Source organism: Octopus sinensis, linkage group LG9, assembly GCF_006345805.1.
Source record: "Octopus sinensis linkage group LG9, ASM634580v1, whole genome shotgun sequence".
NCBI classification, from domain to species: Eukaryota; Metazoa; Mollusca; class Cephalopoda; order Octopoda; family Octopodidae; genus Octopus; species Octopus sinensis.
Window position 1 is genome coordinate 88,536,936 of NC_043005.1, and position 16,496 is coordinate 88,553,431.

A 16,496-nucleotide genomic window follows, 5' to 3' on the forward strand; every position below is an offset into this window, starting at 1 on the left:
AGAATTAAAAAATTCTAAATAATAAATGATACCTTTATAATTATTTACTGAAAAGCAATAATCTTGTCTATTATAGACACAAGGCCTGCTTGGAACTTATTTTATTGACCCCAAAAGGGTGAAAGGCAAGGTTGATGTTGGTGGAATTTGAACTCAGAACTTCAAGAGCCAGAAAAAAATCGCTGCTAACCATTTTGCTCTGGGTAGTAATGATTCTAGCATCTCATTGCCTTTCTATTGAGGCAATGACTGAGACCTTTGGCATTATGTCATGCTTGAAAAGAAGACCCATCAAGCCTAGCAAAATCGTAGCTGTGGCAGGTACCAGTGCCATGCCCATGGCACGTAAAAAAACCCTGGTGTTGTGCAAATGGCACCTGTGCTGGTGGTACGTAAAAGCACCCATTACACTCTCGGAGTGGTTAGCATTAAGAAGGGTGTTCAGCCATAGAAAACCACACCAAATCAGACTGGAATCTGGTACAGCCTTCCAGCATGCCAGCCTGGTCAAACCATCCAACCCATGCCAGCATGGACAATGGACGTATGATGATGATGATGATGATTACTATTGTTTAGGCATCTTAACATAGTGAGATGACAGAACTTTTAGCATGCTGAGCAGCATTTTGTCTGACTTTATGTTCTGAGTTCAATTTCCACTGAGATTGACTTTGCATTTCATCCTTTCAGGTCAATAAAATAAGAACCGTTTGTAATCAACTTCCCCCCTCCTCTACAAAAACTGCTGGCCCTGTGTCACACTTTGGAAACATTATTTAGGCCCCTTAAGCCAGTAAGATGGCAGAATCATTTGAGCACTGGATAAAATGATTAGTGAAATTTCTTTTGGTTCTTTATATTTGGAGTTCAAATTCCACCAAAGGCATCCTTGCTTTTCATCATTTCGAGGTCAATGAAATAGAACAGCAGTCGAGTCCTATGTCTTCCTCAGCCTGATGGTGAGTGGTAAAAATGATGCTGTGCCAGATTACATATGTGAAATGTTATGAGTTCACATCTTGCTAAGGTTGATTTTGTTTTTCATCCTTCTGGGGTGGAATTCAAGGAAAATCAGAAACAGTCAAATACAGGCTTTGATTTTAATTCCCTGTATGCCTCCCACAAACAGAGACTTCAGGTGCTCTTGCACAATGCACTGCCAATTTCCTCCACACAATCACGGTAACTGTGGCACATCTAAGAGATGAGCCCCACAAAGTGGGGTGGCTGTTGCAATGAGTGTTGCTGGCCATTCTCCAAGGCAATGCTTTTGCAGTCATGACCACAAGGCACAGCTAAATACACCATTTGGTCCGAAATGTAAAACCTGTTACTCCCTCCCTCTCCCATCTCCTGCTGCTTAACCACCCCTTTTTATTATTTTTTTTGTTCCCTTGGTGAGGTAGTTATGGGGTTTTTTCCTCAATTTGATCTTTTATGTTTTTTATATGTTTTCCTTTCTTTTAAAAATGTTGTTAATAAAAACAAAATCTACTTTTGTGATTGTGGGCCTTTTATTTTATTTTTCTAACTTAAGACTGTAGGAAGGGGCAGTGCCCATGACCTTTGCTGGCCCTCTGAGACTGGACATTACTGTCTCAAGTCCAACAACTCACAGGTCCAGTGACCCAGTCTCCAGGGTGTAAAAGTAACTGAGATTGCAACATCTCTCACAGAATGGGACTCCAGTTCATTCAAACACATTTAAAGGTGAGTGAACCACAACAACCTGAAATGGAGGGTTCTGCACAAGAGCACAATGTACTACCCCATCATCATCATCATTATTTAATGTCTGTTTTTCCCAGCTGGCATGGGTAGGATGATTTAACAGGTGCTGGCATGTCGGAAAGCTGGCACCAACTGCCTGTTCTGGCATGGTTTCCATGGCTGGATGCCCTTCCTAATGACAATCACTTTACAGAGTGTACTGGGTGCTTTATAAGTGGCACTTGCACAGGTACTTTTTATGTGATACCAACATGTCCAAGAATTGAAAGCACAATCTTGCAATCACGAGTGCAACACTCTAACCACCAGACCACTGGGCAACTAATGAATTGAAGTAATGTATAATATTAAGATTGGCATGTAAAAAGCACCATTCGAGTGTGGCTGTTGCCAGTGATGCCTGACTGGCTCCCGTTCCGGTGGCACATAAAAAGCACTATTCAAGCATGGGTCATTGCCAGTGCTGCCTGACATGTAAAAAGCACCATTCAAGCGTGATCGATGCCAGTACTGCCTGACTGGCCCTTGTGCTGGTGGCATGTAAAATGCACTCACAATACTTTTGGAGAGTTTGGGTTTAGGAAGGGCATCCAGCTGTAGAAACCTTACCAGATCAGATTGGAGCCTGATGCAGCCTCCTGGCTTGCCAGTCATCAGTCAAACCATCCAACCCATGCCAGCATGGAAAGTGGACGTTAAACGATGACGATGATGATTAAGAAAAGCAATGTGGTACAAGAAGGCCTGGTTCTGAAGTGTGGAATTCTTAACATCAACATTATCATCATTTTAATGTCTATTTTTCCAAGATTGCATGTGTCATTGAGACAAATTTTCTATAGCTTGACACCCTTCCTGGCACCAACCCTCACCGGCTCCGCTCAGTTTCCATCTACCAAATCTACTCACAAGGTTTTGGTCAGCCCCCATTATGCAGTGGAAGACACTTGTCCAAGGTGCCACACAAAGGGACCAAACCTGAAACCATGCAATTGGGAAGCAAAATTCTTAACCACACAGCCATGTCTGCAACTCACAGGAAAAAGCAAAACGGTCGAGGTTCTTCATGATGGCCAAGGTGGGTTAATAATGACCTTATCAGACCCTTCTACACTGGTGAGACTGAGAAGACCAATGTCCAGTCAAAACATCTGCAGCCAGATTTTGGTTGAATAAGGGCTTGGCTCAAATGCTTGCAACGAAAGCCATATGAGGACCCAGCAGTCATATTAAATCAGTCAGTCCGTTAGGTCTACCAATATCATCTTCAATTACATACTAAGACTACCCCTTTAGCATCTAAACTAGCCATATCTGGCCTCTCACACTAACCTTACAATGTCTAACTAAAAATAAACACTCACATCACTGAAATCTCAATGCTACAAGATTCATCATCATCATCATTGATTAACGTCCGTTTTCCATGGTGGCATGGGTTGGATGGTTCGACTGGGGTCTGGGAAGCCAGGAGGCTGCACCAGGCCCCAGTCTGATCTGGCAATGTTATTACAGCTGGATACTCTTCCTAATGCCAACCGCTCCGAGAATGTAGTGAGTGCTTTTTATGTGCCACTGGCACAGGGGCCAGAGGAGGCTGGCATCGACCACGATCGGATGATGCATTTTACGTACCACTGGCACAAAAGCCAGTCAAAGCGCCACGGGCACTGGTCACCTTTGGATGGTGCTTTTTATGTGCCACCAGCACAGGGGTCACAACTACAATTTCCATTTGATTTGATTTTGATGTTGATGTACTTGACTCAATAGGTCTCTTCAAACATGGCATGTCGCCTTACGTTCCAAGGTACTTTTGAGTGAGCTGGTTATGCGACACTGGTGTAGGTTACAGCTGTGAACTCACTTTATTTGAAATAAATAACTAAGCATCACATTTGACAGAGAAATCTGAATGTTGAAAGGTTAAAGCAAAACAATTTATCGTTTCTATGGTTTTTTAACAGATAAAAAGAAACAGAAAGTGATGAAGATGAAGCAATGGGAATGAAAATAAAGTTTTTGACAAGAAAAGTATAAATGGAAATGAAATATTGTAAAAATTAGTTTTCATACATTTCTGAAAGCATCTGGGCGGCTTCACTGACATTCTTTCCAGATTTTTCCAACATATAAGCTTCAAACTGGAAAAGAAATTAATAAATTAATTAAAATATTAAACAGCTTTAAGAAAATGTTAAAGTAAATTATTTTCATTTTCTTAAAATTACAGTTGAAGAATAAGATAACGAGACATTGGATTAAATGTTATAACATAAGAAATTTGGATTGAAATTACAGGGCCTTGCAGGAGGATGGTTTTAAGTTAATGGGTCCAACCATGCTATAAGCACCATGTTATTTCTCAAGACAAATATATATATATATATATATATATATGGATAACATAGTCTAGAAAAGACGACATAGCTATGGCTGGAAAGCCTTTGATAATAGGTCAACTTTTCCAGCTCAGAGATGAGATTAAATAACCAACCCCATATATATTTACGTATGTGTGTGTGCATGCAGCAATCCCCCACTACTGGTGTTGGTGTGTTTACATTCCTGTAGCTTAGCAATTTAGCAAAAGAAATCGGTGAAATAACGACTGGGGTTGATGTATTCAACCAAAAAAATTCTTCAAGGTAATGTTCCAGCATGGCCGCAGTTTAATGACAGAAACAAGACAATATGCTACTGGGTCATTTATTCCCAACTGAAAAAGTAGACCTATTATCAAAGGCGTTCCAACCATGGCTATCTCATCTTTTTGAGACTGTATTATCCAATGTATTTTCACATTTTATCCATTTTAGAACCAACACACTAATACTATCCCTAAATCTGTGATACAAACTTCTTGTTTTAAAATTATCTAAATAAAAATTTTCCATCAAAATTTCGCGTTAGTTTGTTCCAAATACCAGCTTGATAACGACAAAATTAGAGTTCTAAATTCTTCATTATTTTAAGAATTGAAACAAAAGCTGTATATTTCTAAACAGTAAGGTGGCATTTGGTTGCTATTTCTAGCAGTTCGAGTGCTTATGTAGTTGCTTCTTCATTGGCTTGTTTCTTTAATATATCACAAATAAGTAGGAACCTCGGAACTTTTTGATAGGAGCCAAGGAACATTTATAGGGTGCTAAACGAACATTTAGGGAGCCTCTAAAAGCAGTTATGGGTTCTAGCAGCAAATTTAAGGGACATTGACAATAAATTGAGGGACCTTAACAATGCATTTTAATGGGTCTTAATAACATATTTAAAAGATTTTACTGCACAATTAGGGACCCCGAACAATGTAATTAGATGAGTGTAAAAACACGTTTAGAAAAGTTAAAAACACCTTTAGCGGCCTTTTAATTCGTGCACGGGTTCTAAAAATATATATTAGTGACCCAAAATATACTCTAACAGAACTGGAACGTGCAGATAATAGTTCCTGGATGAAGCGTGCTCTCCTTTATTTGATTAGTTTCAAATAGAAGACTAGAATTAATCAGAAAGAACAATAATTATCAACACACGGAGTAATTTTCCAAACTCATTTCATCGTGAAAATTCTTTGTTGTTATGTGTAGAAAGCACTTGTATTTTTTTACACAATATCTGTCAATAGAGATTATTTTTATATTAAATCAAAAGGGGGAAAATTATAAAGACAATTTACAACATTTGTGTTTTTCCTAAGTACTGCTCGTAAGAACACACAAGGAGCAATTCCAGTTGAGAATCGAAACCGGATCGTCATTTGTCTGGAATTTAAGCCCGCATCAAGTTCTTTCTTAACCAGCAGGATCTTCCAATGAAGACACTAGATGAGGGTAATGTAGCTAATGTGTTTACCTGTATGTTGAAGTTTTTCGGGAATAAACTTCTGGCTGTGATCATCCATGCTTTGGCAGCATATGTGTCTGTTTTGATGCAGCTCTGGGCCCTCAACACAAGCCATTCTTCGTCGCTGAAGTTGTCACTATTTACAACTGCCGCCATCTTGGCACCAATACCACCGGCATGGTTAACCCGTACATTAGTACCACAGAAAAAGAAACAACGTACTCAAAGCATTACACATTTATGTACCTTTTAAAAAATCATTAGCGAATATTCTATCAATTATTTTATAGCAAATATTTTCCAATAATGAAGTTTTATAAAATCCAATATATACGAAACTACATAACTCTACTTTGTCAAGGGAGCTAACTGTTGGTAATAACGAAGTTGTTTAACCCTAGGTCAATTTTGGCTACCACGCGCCTATGATCTCAGACATTCCAATCAGAACAACGTCTTTTAAGACTACATTATGTAATGTTTCCTGTCTTTCTGAAAGATGACAGTGTGTCATTTGAGGATAATTTGGCTATTATCTCTAGTAACTAATGTAGGGCTTCGAAATTCCCGATACAGCTTAACTAATTTCTTCTATAACATATTTTGAACTTACATTTGAATATTTTTTAATTAATTTTTTCATTTCCTTTATCATAATACAGTTTTTGTTTTAGATTATTTTAAAGGTGAATTTATTAGTGCTGCTATTGTTAAACTCCAGGTCAGTCATAGTCCAAGGTGCTCAAACTGAGGCCATCGTGCCATTATTTCAAACAGCTTATTTCAGACTACGTTATGCATTGAATATCTCAAGATATGGTTTAGTAGAGATGAAACTGCTATTTCTGATAGGTTGAGGAGGATTAGATAGAAGCGACAATGTTGGTTATTTCTATGAAGGCTAAAAACTGGATTGAAACTCCTGATATAAATTCTTTAATATATACAAATACTAATATTGATAATACAGAAAACAATACGTGCCGACCCTTCATCTCATAATTCAATTTTTCTCCTAATTTGGATTTCATAGTTGCTTCCCTTGTCCTTTTGGACAAGAATTTATCCAGAGCATATAAAGAAGAGAAATAGATATCAGAAAGCAGTCTGTCTGGAGTTTGAAGGACTTTGGTGATACACTGCATTGCATGCATATGTCTGCACATGTACACATATGCATACATACATACACACATACATACATAAATGTATATATATAACTACACTAATGGAGTGGTTGGCATTAGGAAGGGCATCCAGCTGTAGAAACACTGCCAGATCAGACTGGAGCCTGGTGCAGCCTCCTGGCTTCCCAGACCCCGGTCGAACCGTCCAACCCATGCTAGCATGGAAAACGGACGTTAAACGATGATGATAATAATGATATATATATATATATATATATATATGTATATATATATACAGGATTGGCCAAAAGTCACCTGACAGTAAATCAAAACTATTTAATTCCAAGATTTATTTATGTTTAACAAGTGAATGAATTTAATAAAAGCATCTAAATACAAAACATCATGAAAATTGTTCAAACTGAAGTCCTTCTTGAGTGACACATTTTTCCATTTGAGTCAATACAGAATTACAGAGAGTATTTATGGAATTTTGATTCCTTCTCAGGTAACTTTTGGCCAACCCTGTATATACAATCGTCAGTGTATCATATCCGAAAAAGAACCACACTCCAAAGTGTCGAGCTTTAATGTATTTGTAAGGAGTTAAGTCTGGTCAAAGAGGGACCAATAGTTTCACATCCATAAAGGGGTTCACACGTACATATCGTCAGTAATGTTTCTTGAAGTCATTAGGTGTTACAAATTTTTCTACACCAGACACCCTCAGTTAAGTGACTCAGCCATGATTGATCAAGTCCCTGTTTGTGTCCAGTTAGTACTGCCCCATACATATGTGTGTGTGTGTGTGTATATATATATATATCATCGTGACCACCCAGGCTATCAGATGTTGCTACACATCGCTGGTCACAATGCGCTTTGCATTGTTTTAGTCTTCAAATCATGCCACCCCGCTGGTTGAGTGAGCAGACCAGCAGAAGAAAGAGTGAGAGAAAGTTGTGGTGAAAGAGTACAGCAGGGATCACCACCACCCTTTGCCGGAGCCTCGTGGAGCTTTAGCTGTTTTCACTCAATAAACACTGACAACGCCTGGTCTGGGAATCGAAACTGCGATCCTACGACTGCGAGTCCAATGCCCTAACCACTGGGCCATTGCGCCTCTACACACACACATATAAGTAATGCTCCTGACCCACTTGCAGTTGATTGATCTAGCTGAAATTTTGCATGTACAATTATTTATATCTTTATAGATTAAGTGACAAATTACAGCTCTGAACTAATTGTGGTTTCTGATTTATAGGTGTTTGAACTGAGTCAAGTGTGAAATGGAGCCTGTTGAGTGTCGAGCAGTGATCCGGTTTTTGTAATTGAAAGAACGCACACCATGGGAGACTTTTGATGAAATGAAAGTAACTTATGGTGATGATGCCCCATCATATGACCTTGTAAAACGCTGGCATCGTGAATTCAAACATGGTCGGAACTCTGTGGAAACAGCTCCCAGATCTGGTCGGCCCCTTCTGCCATTGATGAGGCATCTGTCCGTCATGTTGAGGCTGCCATTTTGGAAGATCGACGCATAACTATTGGCCAAATAGCCCATGAGGTCAAGATTAGTACCGGGTCTGTGGAAACTATCATTCATGACCATTTGCATATGCAAAAGGTGTCTGCCAGATGGATTCCCTGGTTGCTCACATCTTTCCAGAAGCAAGAACGTGTCGATTGCTCGAGGATGAATTTGGAGATGTGCCAAGAAGATGAGTCAAAATTTTTCAAAAGACTGTTTACACAGGATGAAACCTGGGTCCATCACTATGATCCAGAGACCAAAGCCCAGTCAATGCAGTGGACACACTGTGACTCACCTCCTCCAAAGAAGGCAAGGGTGCAGCAAGGTCATGCTCACAGTCTTCTGGGACAAGGACGGAGTACTGATGACAGATTTCCTGGCAAAGGGTGCCACAATTACAGGAGCCTATTATGCTTCACTTTTGAGGAAATTAAGAGAAGCTATCAAAATCAAGAGGCAGGGCAAGATCAGCAAAGGCATCCTCCTCTTGCAGGACAACGCTCCGGTTCACAACTCGCGTGTCGCCAGATCAGAAGCACAGGCGTGCAGCTATGAACTCATCCCCCATCCCCCCTACTCTCCTGACCTTGCACCCTCTGATTTTCACCTCTTCTCAGCCATGAAGTTTTTGAAAGGAAAACGTTTCCCAGATGATGCAGCCTTGATTTTTGAAGTCACGTCGTGGTTGGAGGACCAAGCTGGGGTCTTCTACAAAAACGGTCTCCAGAGCTGCATCAAACAATGTGAGAAATGCGTAACTCTGGGTGGTTCCTATGTAGAAAAAGACTAATAACTGTGCCAAGTTTCGTTGCTCTAATGCTATGGGAAGTGGGTCAGGGGCATTACTTATTGAACGCCCCTCGTATATATAAAGTATGGGGGTTTAGTTCACAGGTGATCTAAACGATTAGGTATGCTAAGTAAGAGCTGTAACGGATTACTGGGACTCCAAGGTAAAAGCCGAGACGGTAGTTATGGAGCCATTGCAGATTTCCGATGCAGTGGATGTCTGCTATTTCAGGATTTTAACTCACATGGATCTATGTAGGATTGCATGTAAGGACTTACGCTCATGGACCTCTGCAGGATTGCTCATGCTCTTGTTTCTACAACATCGGAAAGTGAACTATGAACTTTTATGCTTCTTTTTTCCTTCTTTCTTTCTATCTCCTTATTCTTTTACTCCTTTCGTCTATGTCATCATCTCATTAATCTATAGCCTTCTCATTTCTCCCTATTTGTCTCTGATGATGGAATATCCCATGCTCGGGGATATCCCAGAAACAGCAGTAAGACTTTGAATTTTTTTCCAATAATAATAATAATGTTTGCCTTGTATTAATGTTTATCATCATCATCATCATCTGTTTTCTTTGCTAGCATGGTTGGACCTCTTTAACAATTATATATATATATCTTCATCATCATCATTTGATGCCTATCTTTCATAGTAGCATGGGTTGGATGGTTCAACAGAACTCAACATATCTAAGGTCCACACCTTTCTCCAATATCTCCGTTTTGGGGGGCTTAGTTTCTACAGCAAGGATGCCCTTCCTAACACCTACTGCTTTACAGGGTGTATTGCATTTATTATTCATTGGCACCAGCACCATGGAGGTTGCCATGTCATCAGCACGACTAAAAAACTCTCTCAAACCCTGTATTGTTTCTGTTAGAATCAATTACCCTTCATTTAGGGAGTATTTGGTGCATTCCATGGCACCAGCACTGTTGTGGTTACCTTGCTGCTTGTAAATAATGTGGTCCTTAAATCTACTGAAGTGAAAGCCTCATTGTAGTAGGATGCTGCTGTATTGAAGACATCCACATTGGTGGCTTCAAAACCACCTGTTGACACCCATTCCAAAGTTTTCAAACAATATAAACAGGTGGCTGGAAGCTGTGTTGATGTATGACAGCTTCATATTTGGTTTTACAGTGGGGAGCCTTTATGAACTTGTGTCTAAATCTTATGTTATCTTTACGGAGATGTACTTGCATAGCAAGTGACCTGATCTGAGATCATGTGCTGGAATGAAAACAATTGCAGTGTGGAATGTGTTTATAAGCCATTTAAGAAACATATAAAATCCATTAGATTCACTTCAACATTTAAATTTAATTTGCCAAAATATTTTCATCGCTTTGAGATCATGACCTGTTCACTGACAAAATTCCATGCTGCATAACATAAATCATATGTTATCTATAAAAAATTAACTACAATTTAGGTTTGAACTTTAGGTGATTTAAGGGTCTGAATTAGGTCTTTTTTAAGCTTATGTGTCCAATAACTAAAGTGAGTTGAATTAAATTTCGAATCTCAGGTGTGTAATATAAAAATGTTATAAAATTGCAGATATGTGTGTTGCTGGAGGTTGCTGTCATGACACTGATGGCAACTTCTGAGTTTGTTTGTTTGACTCAAATTCAACATTCATTGAAGAGGTGAGATTTTCTGGTATGCATTATTACATGCAAAGCCCTAACACAAATGTTGGTAAGTTCTCTAGTAAAATAAGTCCTTTATGTAACAGCCCTCTTGATACAAATGGATAAAATTCCACTTTATTGAATTGGGTGACCCTTGACTTACCTCTACCCTGGTTGACCTTAAATCATGAAATTACATTTTTTTTTTGCAATTTGCCATGGGGAGACACAAGATAATTTCCTTGAATCATCATTGATCTTCCTGAGAATGTGCTTGCTCACCTGACCAATCTCAGATCTGATCAGATTAATCAAATGGTACTTGGTGGGGCTGGAGGTGATATTTAGCTTGTGGTCTTTTCTCTGCTGAAGGTTCTACTCTATCCACTGCCCTTACAGTTTATGTTATTATAGGTTTGGTTGTGTGTTTACACCAGGTTCAGGTAATCCAGAGGTAGACAGTCAGTTAAAAAAAACAATCATTATTGAGCAAGTTTGGAAGTGGAAGGACAGATAAACACATAAGGAATGTATATGAATTCCATGATCTAATCATGATTAGACTTGATTGCATCTTGTGAATTGTGTATGTAACTCTTCATATAAATACATTTGTTATACCTGTAAATGTCTGTCTGTCTGTCTGTCTCTACTTATATATCATCATCATCACCACCACTGCTTTAATATCCACTTTTCCATGCTGGCATGGGTTGGATGGAATTTGCTGAACCAGATTCTTTATTGGTTCCTGTTGCTGACCTTCACATGTTTCTAGCAAAGGTAATATTTCCCCATCATGAAACATGTCTTGGAAGATTGGACACAAGGCACACTGCTCACATGATGGTTACACTCACTCATGACTATCATGTGATGTCAAGGCAAGATGACAGTGACACACACACATATCTATGACAGGCTTCTTTCAGTTTCCATGTATTCCACACACAAGACTTGTCTTTGATTGGCCCTATGCAGTGGAATTGAACCTAGAACCATATGGTTAGGAAGTAAACTTCTAACCTCACAGCCACACTTGCTCTTACTGGACTTTTTTTTCTTTCCCAGGACCTTTCCTTTCTCCTCTTTCTGACAAAGACCAATGCTGGAACTGGTAAACCAGAGAGCTGAAGTCTGATTTGGCATGGTTTCTATGGCTGGATGCCCTTCCTGACACCAAACACTCCAAGAGTGTAATGGTTGCTTTTCATGTGCCACCAACATGAGTGTTTTTATGTGCCACCATCATAGGTGCCTTTACATTCTACTGGCACAGGTGCCAGTTACGTGACACCAGTATCAGACATAATTTCACTTGACTTTGTGAGTCTTCTCATGCACAGCATATCACCAAGGGTCCCGGGTCTCACTCACTTGTCATCATCTCCATGAGGCCCAACATTTTAAAATCATGCTTCACCACCTCATCCCATGTCTTCCTGGGTCTACCTCTTCCACAGGTTCCCTCCACAGTTAGAGTGGGGGCACTTCTTTACACATGTCAGAAGTGTGGCTGTCTGATGAGAAAGTTTTCTTCCTAGTCATGTGGTTCCAGGTTCAGTCCCACTGTATGGTATGTCAAGCAAGTGCCTTCTACTAGGGCCTTGTAATTGGGTTTGGAAGATGGAAACTGAAAGGAATCCTCAAACACCGTCCGTGTTGGCATGGACTGGATGGTTTGAGGGGATTTATTACTGTCCCCTTGCCTTGGCTTTGAGTGATCATTGTAAAGGAGTGTCACCGTCATGCAAGCGGTGTACCTCATTACTAATCCTCCAAGAAAGCATATTTGGTCATGACGAAATGTTACCTTGCTTGGAAACAGGTGAGGACTGGCAGCGGAGGAGTAGATGCATTCAGCCATAGAAAATCTAACCCAACAAATTCCACCTGATCCATGAAAACATAGAAACGTGGAAATAATAACAATGATGATGAAATGGTGAGATCCAAGCTAGTCACCACCTGGATGAGATGCTAGTCCATCACCCTGTTAACTCCTTCACAGCTGAGTGGAACAGCATGAAATGCAGCGCTTTGCTCAAGAACACATGCATCACCTGGTCCAGGACACAAAACCACAATCTTATAACCATGAAGGCAACACCTCTCGACCACTAATCTCTGTACCTTTGATTGTATATTCGAATGTATTTATTGGTCTAATTATCGAACGGAACTTTCGCTGATGTGGCTGATGGCAGTACTGCCTGTTTGGCATTCGTGCCAGTGGAATGTTAAAAGCACATCCGAGCATGATCATTGTCAGGGCCAGGGATTGGCTCCCATGCTGGTGACATGTGAAAAGCACCATTTGAGCATGATTGTCGCCAGCGTCGCCTTACCGGCACATGTGCCGGTGGCACGTGAAAAAACAACATTCTAGCATGGTCGTTGCCAGTGCTGCCTGACTGGCTCCTGTGCAGGTAGCACATAGAAACACCTTTTGAGTGTGAGGATGGTCATTACCAGAACCGCCTGACTGGCCCTCGTGCTAGTGGTACGTCAACAATTTAAAGTACCAGTCAAGTACTGTGCAGAATGGTACCAACACCCCCCCCTCAAAATTGCTCACTTTGTGCACAAATCAGAAACTGCCAACATTATTATTATTATTTTCGGCTCTTGTGGTTAATAAAGAAATGATTATTATCATTATTATTATTGTGATTATTAAAGTGGCAACATGATTGATGCCAGGGACCCTTGACTGGCTTCTGTGCTGGTGGCACATAAAAAGCACCATCTGAACGTGGCCAATACCTATACCCCTTGACTGGCTCCCATGCTATTGGCACGTAGAAAGCACTATCCAAACATGATTGATGCTAGGCCCACCTGACTGGCTCCTGTGCCGGTGGCACATAAAAAGGACCCACTACACTCCTAGAGTGGTTGGCATTAGGAAGGGCATCCAGGTATAGAAACTTTGCCAGACCAGATTGAGCCTGATGCAGCCTTCTCGCTTGTCAGTCCTCAGTCAAACCGTCCAACCCATGCCAGCATGGAAAGCGGACGTTAAACGATGATGATATTGGTTTGTTGATGGGTAAACTGAGAGTGAATATCAAAGGTGTCATTTCCTAAGCAAAAAGATTTCGTAGACATACAAAGCCAATGTGAAATCATTTGTTGACTAGACAGAATTCTGTTAACAAAATGTAAACATATCCACTGTACAAGTATCTTTTATTATTTTTTTTGTTACTATTAGCATAGCATAGATGTAATCTTACTGTAGTTATCTTCTTTCGGTATTGGTCTCGAGAGTGATGGTGCGAGGAGACAACGACGTTCACCTTCACCCTCTTTATGTCATGAAGGAAGATTTTTTTGTGGGCGAATGACGTCGTCTGCCGATGCCGAAGGATTACCACTACCTTCACATTGTTGTAAACAGGGATGAAAACAGGTCCACCACCAAAAACCCTGCACCGTAGTTACCATCAAAACCACCACCACCACCACCACTACCACTACTACTACTACCACCACCACCGCCGCCGCCATTACCATCACTACCACCGCCATCACCACCACTACTACTACTACTGCTACCACCACCACCACCACTACTACTACCACCACCGCCGCCGCCACCACCACTACCACCGCTGCGTCCTCTTCTTTCTCATATCTACCGGGGTTAACAAAAGTGGTTAACAAAAGCTGAAATATGTAGAGTTATGTCCCTTGTCCGGCTCCACCCGACATCAGCTGTGACAAAGGCCGAGCTTCTGTTTATAACATCGTTTCCAGTTAACACCTCACAGTCACTAAATCATTGCGTAAACAGAAAATAGATCAAGCACTGAATAGGTATGTGAGTGATTGAGTGAAATTAAAAACTTAAATAAAAGCCAGATGTGGAGACATTTGAGTAGTCAGTCAAGATTAGCCGTATTTCTCAAGCCGTTATTTAGAGAGTAAACAGGAGTATTAATTATTCATTTCTAACATCGATGAAACATAAAAGCTACGAGGTTAAAGTGCCAACACAGATGGCTGTATGGGTAATTCAATATTCAATACAAAGGAGAAAATTAGCCTGGCTGACAAACTGGTTCTACTTTAATTTAGCAGGTCATTAGATGACAATAAGTAAAGACACAGCTGTTACTGGAGGAAACTGTCAATAATAATAATAAACAAACCTTTCTCCTGGAAGCACAAGAGTAATGGACGAAAAGGGAAGCCAAAAATCTAATGGGACTTTAATTTCTATACAGACAATGTGTTAGAACACCGAAGGCAGGGTATAGTAACCTTTAGGAGGGACAAACAAGAGTGCCTAATAATTGATATGGCAGCGCCAAGAGATCAACATATCATCATGAAAGAAAGAGAAAAAGATTGATAAATATGGAGACCTGAGAATTGAGATCGCTAAGATGTGGCAGCTATAAGGTTATCCCTATTGTCATCAGAGAATTGGGTTCAATGCCACCCAATGTGAAAGAAACATCTGAAAATCTTAGTGATACTCTAGATGTAATGCAAAAGTCAGCATTATTTGGAACTGCACGCATATTGCGTAAAGTACTGTCTATCTGAGGTCCTTGTTGTGACGTGACAAACAGTACAAACCCCCGGTAGATATGATATCTTCAATCAACAACCTCACAATATCATATACTGTGTGATGTCTATAATAATAATAATAATAATAATAATAATAATCCTTTCTACCGGAAGCACAAGGCCTCACATTTGGGGGAAGGGATTAAGTCGATTACATCAAACCCAGTGCGTAACTGTCACTTCTTTAATTGACCCCAAAAGGATTAAAAGCAAAGTCGACCTAGGCGGTATTTGAACTCAGAAAGTAGCAACAGGTGAAATACAGGAGCCAGTGGGGCGCTCTGAATTCAAATTCCGCTCACATTCACTTTGCCTTTCATCTTTATTGGATTTGAATAAATAAGGGTCAGTTGGGCATTGGTGGGAAAGTAATCAACTTCCGTGCCCCTCAAGATTGCTGGCCTTGTGCCAAAATAAGAAAGTATTATCAAAATTTGCCTTTCATCCTTTGGGGCCCATAACACATAGCATCAGTCAAATACTGTGATTGATGGCATTGACTAATGGCTCCCCATGAAATTACTGACTTTATGCTTAAATCAAGAACTGTTATTTAGCTAAAGGTGGCAAGTTGAAAGAAACAATGGAACATTGGAGGAAAATGCCTAGCAGGATTTATTCGGACAAATTAGGTTCAGAGTTCAAACCACACCAAGGCCAACCTTGCCTTTCACCCTTTTGGGGTCAACAAGATAAAGTACCAGTCAAGTATTGTGCAGAATGGTACCAACACCCGCCCCTCAAAATTGCTCACTTTGTGCACAAATCAGAAACCACCAACACTATTATTATTATTTTTGGCCCTTATGGTTAATAAAAAAAACATTATTAGTATTATTATTAAAGTGACAATGTGATCGATGCCAGGGACCCACGACTGGCTTCAGTGTTGGTGGCACGTAAAAAGCACCATCTGAACGTGGCCAATGCCAGTAGCCCCTGACTGGCTCCATGCCGTTGACAAGTAGGAAGCACTATTTAAATGTAATCAATGCCAGGCCCACCTGACTGGCTCCTGTACCAGTGGCACGCAAAAAGGACCCACTACACTCTCAGAGTGTGGTTGGCGTTAAGAAGGGCATCTAGCTGTAAAAACTTTGCCAGATCAGATTGGAACCTGGTGCAGCCGCTGGCTTTCCAGATCTGAGTCAATCCGTCTAACCCATGCCAGCATGGAAAACGGACGTTAAATGATGATGATGAGGGCAAGCTGGCAGAATTGTTACTGCACT

The 16,496-nt window shown here is 40.4% G+C and overlaps 2 protein-coding genes across 2 annotated transcripts in view; one reads left to right on the plus strand and one right to left on the minus strand.

Moving 5' to 3' along the window:
- LOC115215850 (integrator complex subunit 10) overlaps positions 1-5,768 on the minus strand; it is a 35,439-nt gene extending 29,671 nt beyond the window's left edge. The window contains exons 1-2 of the mRNA XM_029785188.2: positions 5,587-5,768; positions 3,811-3,878 (exon numbers count right to left, since the gene is read on the minus strand). Coding sequence (XP_029641048.1) covers positions 3,811-3,878; positions 5,587-5,733 — 215 coding nt within the window. The 5' untranslated portion in view covers positions 5,734-5,768. The remainder of the gene's footprint in view (positions 1-3,810; positions 3,879-5,586) is intronic.
- Positions 1-16,496, plus strand: part of LOC115215459 (organic cation transporter protein-like) — a 463,156-nt gene that overhangs the window by 261,446 nt on the left and 185,214 nt on the right. The gene's annotated exons all lie outside the window — the stretch shown is intronic.